This window comes from Aethalodelphis obliquidens, unplaced genomic scaffold (assembly GCF_003676395.1).
Source record: "Aethalodelphis obliquidens isolate GAN/ISIS:26980383/991018 unplaced genomic scaffold, ASM367639v1 scaffold4, whole genome shotgun sequence".
NCBI lineage: Eukaryota > Metazoa > Chordata > Mammalia > Artiodactyla > Delphinidae > Aethalodelphis > Aethalodelphis obliquidens.
In genome coordinates, this window is record NW_020837948.1 from 83101272 (window position 1) to 83113636 (window position 12365).

General features: G+C 38.2%; 1 protein-coding gene across 1 annotated transcript in view; it reads left to right on the plus strand.

Annotated features, from left to right (window-relative positions):
• The first annotated feature begins 290 nt into the window (after positions 1-290).
• PLCXD3 (phosphatidylinositol specific phospholipase C X domain containing 3) overlaps positions 291-12365 on the plus strand; it is a 60205-nt gene continuing 48130 nt past the window's right edge. The window contains exons 1-3 of the mRNA XM_027101270.1: positions 291-371; positions 1655-1763; positions 8031-8739. Of these exons, the coding sequence (XP_026957071.1) occupies positions 291-371; positions 1655-1763; positions 8031-8739 (899 nt within the window). The remainder of the gene's footprint in view (positions 372-1654; positions 1764-8030; positions 8740-12365) is intronic.

A 12365-nucleotide genomic window follows, 5' to 3' on the forward strand; every position in this document is an offset into this window, starting at 1 on the left:
ACATTTAGTGGTGAAATTTCAGTATCCTAAGGGTGGGATGGAGTCATAAGAGGAAATAATTTCCTTAGAAGACTTGAATACTGGATAAGTTACCAAGACCAGATTCCTGTTAATGAAAGTGAGACAGAGAGCAAGAGGAATTTGATGAGACGTGCCACTCTATTGTCTGAAATCAATTCTATAGCTTTTTTCCTAAGATTAAGTCCATTCTAGAGGCTGAGGCAGGATAATGCCTGAAGAGGAAGGTTAAATGGTAGTAGCTAGGATAAAGGGAACATTACCTAAGAGCTATGTCAGTGGTCCCAACTGGAAACCAGGCCATTGACAATGGAATGGAAAAGAAGAGGCCATATCTGAGAGAGGATTTGGAGGTCAGTACAATGGGACTTTAAGGCTGACTGAATGTGAGGTTTGAGGGGCAAGTAAGAATTCAAGATGAATCCAAGGATGAGATGGAAGGAATATGAGATAAGTATCATAGGGACACATATAAAGGAGCAGGTTTGAAGGGGAAGATACTATGCTTCATCTAAAACATTTTAAGTTTAAGTTTCCCATGGAGCAATGAAATTTAGTTGCCTGATAGGCAGACAGGGAATCTGTAATGGAGGTCAGATTAGATTGGATCAATTTATTATGCATCTATTATAAGGCATGAGGCCAAAGAAATGAATGAGATCACCCTAGGAAGAAGCATGGAGCAAGTTGAAGTCTTGAATAGAACTTTGGATAACACTCTCATTTAGGAATTGGAAGAGCAGCAAGAGGCGGCAAAAGGAGACTGAGAAAGGACAGTTACAAGAAAGTAGAAAAACTAGGAAAGAGTCATGGCTAAAAAGCCAAAGGAGGAAAATATTTCAAGAAGGAAGTATCAAATGTTCCAGCAAGGCTGAGCAGGATTCACTCATTCCTTTACTCAACAATGTTAACTTAAATGCCTGCTAAGCTCTGTGCTAGGATTTAGGAATGAGATCACAGAAGGCTGGTGAGTTTCTTTAGTAGTCACTGAGGATATTTCACAGAGGTTTTATATGAGTTACAATCATGATAGTGTGATTACAGCAGTTAAAGATGGAACCAAAGTTAGGGAGAGAGAGCCAGTCTGTGTAGACTAATTTTCTGAGAAATCTAAAAGGAAATAGTAAAGAAAAAGGGGGTCAATAATGGCCTAATCTGTAAAAATGGTTATTAGTAGAAGTAGTGATTTTGCTTTTATAGCATATCCCATGTGAACAATTTTGACCCATTGACTTGAACCAAATGTTTTTATATTTATAAAGCTGGATACAGTAGTGGGCACAGGAGATTATAAGGCATAGTTTTTTCTTTTGGGGAAGCTTACAATCTAGATTAAAATCAATATGTATGTTGGGGGATTGCAGGTGGAGAGCAAGATATAAAGACTGAATAAAAATTCAATGAACATAATGAGCATTAGTTACAACATCTAATAACTGGTACTGGTTGATGAGAAGAAGCTGCAGACTAGACGAACTGTGAATTCAGGGGAAAGGAAGACCACCATGAGTGAACAAAGGCTTTGCCACAGAGAAGGGAATACATGTAAGTTGCAGAAGACTAGGACTGAGACTTTCATGAAGGGAAGACCAGTGGGTAAACTTCACTCCAGAACTCTGTCTCTTCCCATGGAAAGTGGAGATACTACCACCTGCTTATCTTCTACCCTAGAAAAGGGCGTCAAAAGCTAAATATACTCTTTCACCCCTTCATCCAGCAGTCTTCTTTTGGTTCACAGATTGCAGGTACGTATGCTTCCCTACTCCTGTGGTGTTGGCCTTATAATCACAAAAGGTACCAAGATATCAAATACACAGGAAACCTGTTCCCAGAAAGCAGGAATCTTAAAAACCTTGGCACTGTGCTAAATAAAATAGGAATAAAACAGGCAAGGAAAGGGAAATACAGAGTGCCATGCATAAACTTTTGCAACCAAGCTTAGTGCCCTGCAGAGACCAGGAGAGGAGCAGTTCTTATATTGATGGAGTCAGAGCCTGAATTCTAAGATCAGGATATAGATATCAGAATTGCACACTCATGAGCATGTCAAACCTTAGCCTCCTGGGCCTTCTTGTTCTGAAGGTTCACAGATGAAATGAACTTGATGCATTTTCTTTGATGTTTATTAAACCCATAATTTTGCAGAATTTGAAATGGAACTGTGACCAAACTGAGAGACCAACCAGAACTCCATCTCAAAGAGCTTTTATAAATAATGCTGGAAAGATATTGAATGGAAGAGAGGTAGTGCTTAATATACATAACAGATCAATTTTCTTAACATGGCAGAATGTAAATATTTAGCTGCTGTTCAAAGCAACAAGAAATGTGGTAATGTTGATTGTCCTACATTTGCTAAATCTTAGACAAGTGATGGATAAGAATCTGATTTTCAAAAACTATTTACAAAAATCTAAATCCTGCAACTTAAATCATTTCCGTTCCTGCTTGCACAGATGTCCCAATGTGTGTTTGTCTAGGTAATGTTTTTCTTAGCCACAAGTGAATAGATGTTTTGTGACTAGGTATATCACCAAATGAAAATAATTGTAATTTAAGTGTTATAGTTCTTTTATGGAACCTTCATGAACATGAGTTCATTTCTTCCTTGTAAGAATCATATGAAGTAGGTGTGGAGAGTATCTTAATTGAACAAATTGGAAAATCCGAAACCAGAAGAGTTAACAATCCGATGACCCTCCAGTGTTAAACTTTGAGTTAGTAACTGAGCTCGAATTCAAGCCTAGTCTTCCAACACATTCAATGCTGTTTTCAAAGTACTGTATTGCCTAATTTAATATGAAGACCAGGCTGCATCAGTCTGAAATCAAAGTATTGGCCAAGGCTGTAATTTCATTTGCGGCTAAGGATCCTTTTGAAAGCTTGCTGATTGTTGGCAGAATGTAGTTCTTTGAGTTGTAGCACTGTGGCCCTCAGCTCCTAGAAGCTGCCAACTCTTCACTTCATAAGAAGGAAATCTTTTCCTCTTCCAACTTGGGTCCAGTGATTGGTGGTCTACAAATTAATCAACAATAGATAGATTAACAGGAGAAAAGACAATGTTTATTTATGCATGCACAGTGTACATGCAGAAGCACTCAGAGACTAGTAACTTACTGGAATAACCAGAAAGAAAAGGCTTATATACTAAACTTAACAAAAGAGGGGTAGATAGAGCTTCACTGGGAGAGTATGGAAGGTTCTATTTTTTTTTTTTTTTAATTCTAACAAGCAGCTGAATTCACACTTCTGGTGCTGAGTGTCGTTTTTTGTTTTTGTTTTTGTTTTTCCCCAATCAAGTAACTCCCTGGGAGGGAAGTCAGTGGTAACTATATTTTCAGAGGTTCTATTTAAATTTAGATAATGTTTCTGTATGCGGCTGCTGATTGTTCAGATATATTCAGCTCAAAGTAATTTTCATATCATTTTGGTAGGCTATTAATCACTTCAACTGCCACACGGTCCTCTCTACCACATTGCATTTTGTTTCTTAAGGACAACAGAACATCTGCTGCTGCTTGTTGTCTCTGTTTGATGGGCTTACCTGCTTAGGTTAGGTCCACTCAGGATAATCTCTCTTTAGTTAACACAAAGCCAACTGATTAGGGACCTTAATTACATCTGAAAAAAAAAACTCTTCCATATACTGGAACATAATCATGAGAATGATATCCCTCATATTTACCATGTTCAAGTGGAGGGGATTATACAGGACATCTATAACAGGGGATGGAAGTTTGGGGGGGCCATCCTAGAGGTCTTCCTACCACAGCAAATTATAGGATAAGATGTTAAGTTCAGTACTACAAGAGACCATAAAAATGAGATGATCACACAGATCCCTTACACTGTTGAGTTAATAAAATGGATGCTGCATTTTAGCTGATTAGACTATATGACATCTAAGATCAGCCATACCAGAATGCAGAATGGAGTAACTCCTCCATTCAAGAAAACTTTTTAAACCAACTTGATTTCTTTCACTCGTTCTTTTAGCTGATACATAGTTTACAAGCATAAAGAGGTGCGTATGAACATTTTAAATTTAATTTCTCTTCATTAACATTTCAAGTTCTTATATTAGGTGCTTGGGTTTGTAGACCTCAAATGCCCTCATTAACCCCAAAGGGTTGTTATAGCTTTCATTAGTTAACTATTGCTATGTAACAAATTATCCCCAAACTTAGTAACTTAAAACAACACACAGTTTCTGTGGGTCAGGAGTCTAGGCAAATATTAACTGAATCCTCTGCTTCAAGATCTCTCACAAGGCTGCAGTCAAGATCCCACTGGGGCAGGATGTGCTTCCAAGGTTACTCAGTGGCTATTGAAGGATTCGGATCTTTGAGGGCTGTTAGACTGAGGGACTCTGTTCCTAACTTGCTGCTGGCTGGAGGCCATTCCCAGGTCTTTGTTACATGGACCTCTGCAGCACAGCAGTTTGTTTCATCAAAACCAGCAAGAGAAAGAGTAGCATGATGGAAGTCACAGTCTTTTGCAGCATAATCTCAGAAGTGGTATCCCATCATGTTTGTGTTATTTAATTTATTAGAAAAAAGTCACTAGATTGGGCCTACACTCAACAGAGAGATGTAAATGTCAGGATGGCAGGGAATGTTAAGGTCTGTCTTAGAAGTATGCCTACGGTCTGAATGAGGGAATGATGTAGCCGACTGAGGAGAAACTAATAAAAGTGGCTGTTTCTAAGAAATGAAAGAAAATAACCTCTTCCATTCCATTCACTTATTCAGAGCCAGAGCAAAGGAACTTGACTGGCCTGGGTTCATAATGGGAGTGGCCAGCTCTTGTCTAAGTAGAGAGGACAAATCAAAGCCAAAATTGAAAAGCTAAGTTCAGAATCAAAGGAGCAACTTTAAGTATCATGTCCAAGGTACAAGTTTGGGCGGTAGATAAAATAAGAATAAGAGGACAAGAGGACAGGAACACTGAACCAGTGTAGAAGCAAAATATTAGACCAGATAAGGCACACAGGTTGTGGATTTAGAACAAAGAAATAGTGTTTAGCACTGTTTTGCTCATGGGCAGGCTCCCTGATTTTAAAGACACAGGGCTGGGCCAGAGGCTTTCTCTGTTATTGAAAGTCATAAAGTAGTAGTGCTGTATTTTTGTTTTAAGTTCAAACAAATAGAAAGCTTCATGGTTTAGAGGAAATTTTGAAATTTGGGAGGAACTACTATTCCAAATGAAATTAAAAGTCTTGAAAATATTCTTTCTTGGCCAATGTTAGATTATGTATTTTCTCCCAAAATGCATAGATAGTGTTTTATGTTGATTGATAATTTAATTCTCTTCAAATAATATTTGCATCTGGTGAATAATTCTGCTCCTCAAGCTTAGAACAAATACTGGTGGGGGTATCAGTGGTTTCTCCTTCTGCCTGTTATCTGTTTTTAATTTTTATTTTTAATATTACCTTATTTTGGCCTTAATAACAAATTAATATTTCTAGTAACGTGTCAAAAACAAGGAGCAACTCATTTCTGAAAGAAGTCTAGTCATATTTAATTCCCTTTCTGTGTGCTTCCAATTATGTCTTCTATTAGATTACAGAAGTAACTAATTACTTTCATCCACCTTTTCTTCACATGCCTGTAAATTAATTTAAAATTTTATAAATTAACCCTTATTTTAAGGGTTTATTTACTTATTTATACTTATTTTAATCCAATCCTAGATCATTTCATTATAACTCACTTTTTTTTTTTTTTTTTTTTTTGGTACGCGGGCCTCTCACTGTTGTGGCCTCTCCCGTTGTGGAGCACAGGTTCCAGATGCGCAGGCTCAGCGGCCGTGGCTCACGGGCCCAGCCGCTCCGCGGCATGTGGGATCCTCCCGGACCGGGGCACAAACCCGTGTCCCCTGCATCGGCAGGCGGACTCTCAACCCCTGCGCCACCAGGGAAGCCCATTATAACTCTTCTTAAGCTCACTTCTTTATTTCTTTCTTTAAACATAATCTTGCTGTATATTAAACCATAGTACAGTTTAGTTTCTTCATTTATATTAGCCATTCACTGAACAGCAACTAATAAATCAGCATGCAGCAATTTAAATCCCTATTAAAATTTGCCACTGCCAGATCCAAACTGACAGTTTTCCTTATCCAGAAAGTGCTGACATTTTCTTCCCATACCATCTACTAAAGATAAATAGATCAGATAGTTCCGGATGAAAGTAAATGTGGTATTTCTATATTTTGGGGTTACCTTTCATTGTTTGAAAAATTCCAATAATTCTGAGGAATTATCTGTTCCAAGTCTTGAAAGGTTATGATTTACAAGGTGTCAAAGTATGTTTCAAACTATTTTTTCTAACAACCCACCATGGTGTCTAATATCCATACTCTTGTAATTACTGTAGTCTGTTTACTGCTAGACATAAATAGATATATCTCTATAGGCATAGAGATATAGATTGACATAGATATGGAATATAGACAAAGATAAATATTGCATCACTAAAAAATTTTGCTTCAAATAGCTTAACAGTTAAAGGCCCTGAGGTGATAATAAACTTACAGGTGTGTGTGTGTGTGTGTGTGTGTGTGTGCATGCACGTGCACAAGTACACATCTTGGGTTGGAAGAGTGAAAAATCTAGAAAAAGCTGTACTTCAATGGATGTAAATCAGGAGTGAGCAACAAGGTGTAAGGAAGCCTGAGTAACAGATGGGGAATAATGACATCTGCCTTTTCTAATGTGTGAAAAATTCAGAATATATTAATTTAATTTTACCAAGAAGTAAAGGAGGCTTTTTTTTTTTTTCAAAGTCAAAAGAACTTTATTTTGATCTGGTAATCTTACATTTACCTTTAAAAATTATTTAAAAGAACTTTTAAGTGAAGATTCTCTGTAATGTTTCTGAATATTTTTTTAATTTTTAATGTAATTTAATTTATTTTTTTATGCAGAGGTTCTTATTAGTTATCCATTTTATACATATTAGTGTATATATGTCAATCCCAATCTCCCAATTCATCCCACCACCACCACACCCCACCACTTTCCCCCCTTGGTGTCCATACATTTGTTCTCTACATCTGTATCTCTAAAATTAAAATGAAATAATTTTCCTTTATTGTGTCCAATGATATTTTAAATGGCACTCTGTACTTACAGGCAAATCATACACATGTTCATTGCTACATTTCTGGAGGTTTGATATTTGTAACTGCCAAAAATAAATAATTAAATAGGTTCTCCCTAGGAAGAAATTCTTCTAAATTTGGAAGCAACTCCAAAGAGAGCATTCACTGTAGAGAGGAAATATCTGTGAAGAAAATAGTCTACTAGTTAATTTTTAAATACCATCAGTTGTGTTAATTTGCAAGAAAAAAATAATTGTTTATTCAATATGTAAAAAGTACCTGACTTCATCTACATTCACAATTGCCCAAATGCAGGTCAAGAATGATGTTAAAATATCAGAAATTGTACCGTCCTCTTGCCTTATTTCTCCCCTCCTTTATTCCCGTGATCTCTTGTGCTTTCCAAAGTGCAGGAAGTAACACTGATCATCTACCTGTGAAAAGGTCTTCTTTATTCATTGAAACAAGCCCTCTAGGCTTACAATCAACCCAAAATAGAGGGAAAGGGCAAGATTGTAGACAAAGTATTTGGGAACTGGTGAGTTCCTATAAATTCTACTTTATGAATGGTCACTTACGCCACCTATATGGAAAACCAACCCTAATGAATATATTAAATTCTTGGTTTACAGAAGTAGAAGATGATCTTTTGAATTTTAAAAAATTGATTAGTTGGGATTTTTTTCTTATCATTTTACAAACCATTTGGTCAGTTGAAGTCCTCCATGTACTATACTAGGTTATAAAAAAAGACCCTTCTAAGACATTCGAATGTACTAGGTAAATATTCCTTAGTATTTCCTTTGGCTCATTTGAGGGAGAGATATGGACATGGCAAGAGGGAAAGAAGTTGGGAAGGACAAAGGACTGAAATGTAACCACATTGTGCCTTGTTATTCTTCTAGGATCTCATGATTCCTTCAGCTTCTACATTGATGAAGCCTCTCCAGTGGGGCCTGAACAGCCAGAAACTGTCCAGAATTTTGTCTCTGTGTTTGGAACTGTGGCGAAAAAGCTGATGCGGAAGTGGCTAGCCACTCAAACCATGAACTTTACTGGTCAGCTAGGAGCTGGGATCCGTTATTTTGATCTTCGAATTTCCACCAAGCCTAGAGACCCCGACAATGAACTCTACTTTGCTCATGGTTTGTTCAGTGCCAAAGTCAATGAAGGCCTTGAGGAGATCAATGCATTCCTCACAGATCACCATAAGGAGGTAGTATTCTTGGACTTCAACCACTTTTATGGGATGCAGAAGTATCACCATGAAAAACTCGTCCAAATGCTGAAAGACATCTATGGAAATAAAATGTGCCCAGCGATTTTTGCCCAGGAAGTGAGTCTAAAGTACCTGTGGGAGAAGGACTACCAAGTGCTGGTCTTCTACCACAGTCCAGTGGCTCTGGAAGTACCCTTTCTCTGGCCTGGGCAGATGATGCCAGCACCTTGGGCCAACACCACAGACCCGGAAAAACTGATCCAGTTTCTTCAGGCATCCATCACTGAGAGAAGGAAGAAGGGATCATTTTTTATATCTCAGGTGGTGCTGACCCCCAAAGCCAGCACCGTGGTCAAAGGGGTGGCCAGTGGTCTCAGAGAAACAATCACAGAAAGGTAAGTGTCCTTAAGTTATCAGGGGAAATTTTTAAATAATTAAACCCAAATTCAAATAGTTAATTAGTGATGGAGTTAATTCACACCCATGTGAGTTAGTTTCCTAGGGCTGCCACAACAAAGTATCACAGGCTGCTGGGTAGCTTAAAAACAAAAGAAATTTACCATCTTCAGTTCCAGAGGCTAGAAGTCTGAAATCAAGGTGTCAGCAGGACTGGCTCCTTCTGAGAGCTTTGAGGGAAAATCTTTTCCATGCCTCTGCATTAACTTCTGGCGATGGTTGGCATCCATTGTGGTTCTTAGCTTACAGATGCATCACTCCAGTCTCTGCACCCACCTTTACATGGCATTCTTCCCTGCTTCTCTGTCTTCTCTTCTTATAATGACACTAGTCATATTGGATTAGGGCCCACCCTAGTGATCTCATCTTAATTTAATTACATCTGCAAATGCCCTATTTCTAAATAAGGTCACACTTACAGGTACTGGGGATTAGGACTTGAATATGTCATTTTGTAGGACACAGGTCAACCCACAGCACCATGGTTTTTGTTTGTTTGTGTTTGTTTTTGTTTTGTTTTTACCACACCATGCAGCTTGCAGGATCTTAGTTCCCCAACCAGGGATCGAACCTGGGCCCCCTGCAGTGGAAGCACAGATGGAGTCCTAACCACTGGACTGCCAGGGAATCCCTGCACCATGCATTTTGACCCCATGTCCAGTTATCTTTTCATAGCACTCCTTTTCACATTTGCATAGCATTTTATAGATTACAAAGCCCTTTCTCTACTTTTTTCAGAGTATTTTCACATACTTGATTCCATTTGATCTGCATAACAATCCTGGGAAGTAGATACTGTATAACAGATAAAAATTAAAGTTCAGAGAAGTGAAATGTTTTGCCTAAAGCCACTTGGACAATGAATAATGAAACAAAGACTCAAGCACCATTTTTCTCAAGCTGTATTCTATGCCTTTACACTACATTTTTAGCAAGAATCAATCGTTAGCAAGAATCAGTCTCCAGAGAGTAGGCGTTCCATTGGTCAAGCCCAGACATACATGTAGGGTAGTGGTCACCTGTGAGGTGTAATTAGCAATCACCAAAGATCTTTGTAACTCATTCCCCTGATACAACATGTAGCATTGTACATATTATTTATTCTTTTGAGTTAAAGTATTAAACAAGGCAAACATTGAAGAACAAACACAATTCCTATCACACCTTTTATTTTTAACTTTAACTGATATTTTGAATTATGGTAAAGAGGCAGAGAATGAATGTTTTGCATAAGGTCTTGTAGGGAAAGACAAGAAAAGGAGAAGAAAAGATTCAGAGGTGAAAATGCTGTGGGTGGCCTTTAGAGGTGAAAATGCTATATGGTGGAGAATGGCAGATGAAATTTGTAGTGGGGCAGGAACGCATTTGCAAGAAGGCTAAAAGCCTTCTTGCACAGTCTAGAGGATATAGTTAATGAATTGTACAACTTAAAGTGATGAGAGATTAAATTATAATGAATCTAAATTTTACCATATTAAATATAATAAATCATAGCATATAAAAGAGAAAAAAATGTCGCCATCACAGGTGAGGTGGAGGAGGGCTCTGGGGTTGTAGCCGGCACTGGTCGGAGCTTAGGAACTGGCACTGAGGATGGCTAAAAGCCAGGCTACAGGGAACATCATCCTATGAGCAATGGGGAGCTAGAAAATGATATTTAGTGGTGGAGTGACTTGACCAGATGTGCATTTTGGGTAGATAATTGGTGAAGCATGGAGGGTAGATGGAGTGGAGAAAGTAAGCAGTTAAGAGGTGCTTGGAACCATTTTAGCAAGGATATGCAAACTAAACTGAAGAAGTGAGAAAATGTAGAAGGGGACAGTATGCGACAGCAAAAGTTGGATGACTATTTAGCTATGTGGTGTGAATGAAAGAAAAGAGGGGAGAATAAAGTTTCTTCTTGAGAAGTAGAGTGAGTGATGGGTGCATTCAAAGAAGCAAGAAACAAAGATACAGGAACTTGGGGAGGACAGCGGGGAGACACAATCAGGATTATGCTAAATTTAAAGTGCTAGAAAGGCATCCAAGCAGATCCAGTTGATCATTAGGAATATAGGTTAGCTCGTTTGGGGGATACTGCATTTTTTGGCAATGAGAGCCACAGGTCCTTGGAGAGGAAGTATTCCTCCACGCAAAAGTATAACTTCCTTCTGTTATTCAGGTATTTGCTGGGATCTCCCTGTTCTTTCAACTGAAGTAAGATCCCCAGCCCTTACTGGGGATCCTCACTGTACGCTCTATGCAAGTGTAAAGCCTTCCCTAAGATTTCTGCTGAGGTCTAGATTTCTTACATTCTTATGGAACGAGCCCTTGTTGCTTCTGGATTACGTAACTTTATGGGTTGATTGTTCCATGTGGCCTATCCATGTCCCACCCTCTATAACCTGAGACATGAAACTTGCTTCTTGCTCAATTTCTATATAGTGGTTTATTTGGACTTTACTGAAGATCTGAGCATAAAAGGGAGGTTTTATAATCATAATAATGTAGATGCCTTAAAGTTGAATTTTAGACTCATCTGGAATTACAGATCTCCTGACCTGGAATATCTTCTGAGACATCTGTACCACTTTTCACCCTAGACTCTAGTCCTCTGACTGACTCCTCTCCTCCACCCGCTTCCTGTCATTTTCTCATCTGTTTTCTTCCCCCAACCCCATGTTGCGGTGGAGACGCTACACTCTCCTCTAGTTTATTGCACCAAACTATTCACCTCTCTCCCTGGCCCTAAGCTTACATTCAGTTAGTCCCATCAACGTATTCATCAGAACAAGAAGTCTTTTTCTTTAATAGAACCACTTTCTATAAAAATTAATTGTTCTCATAAATAACAACTTACCTTACATACTTAAAAATGAGGGAGTTATATACACATAAGAATGTGTTGTTTTCAAACCTACCCCATAGATCCTCCAGATTTTGAGGAATCCCCAGTAGAGGTGGGAAGGGGACAGGAGGGGCCTGGGGAATGGCTGACCCTAATTCTGTTCATTCTTGCTACACCTTTAATTTAAAAAGCTTTACTTCGAACATTTACATATTGGGCATGAAAGGAGTCTTCCCTTCCAGCTTTACCTTCTGTTGTATAGTTCTATGCTTAGGAAAACACTTTTCTGTACAATTTGCCTACTTTGCATTTGGCCAAGAACCATATCCTGACTCCATACCTGTGTAGGGAATAGCCTTTGGGAAGTCAAGAAGGAAAATCTACTCAAGGAATCAATGACTTTCATTTTTCTCTCATGCAATTTCATGCAATAGGACTTTGCAAGTTATACGTTGAACTGCTTTTTGGTTACTTATGCTTTAGTACAGCATTATCAAAGTAGGATTTGTAGAATAACGATCAGATAAGTTAGGAGAGTGTTGAAAATGATAATATATATCTACACAACTCTCCCAAAAGATTCACAATGCACATTAGCATATAAAAGGCACTAACAAGTATTTAAGTGAAGAATCCTATTTAATTATAACTAATACAATGTTTTCCAAGCACTTGATTTTTTTTTTAAGATAACACTTATTAACAGCCCATGGCATTAATTTTGACAAAATGTCCTCA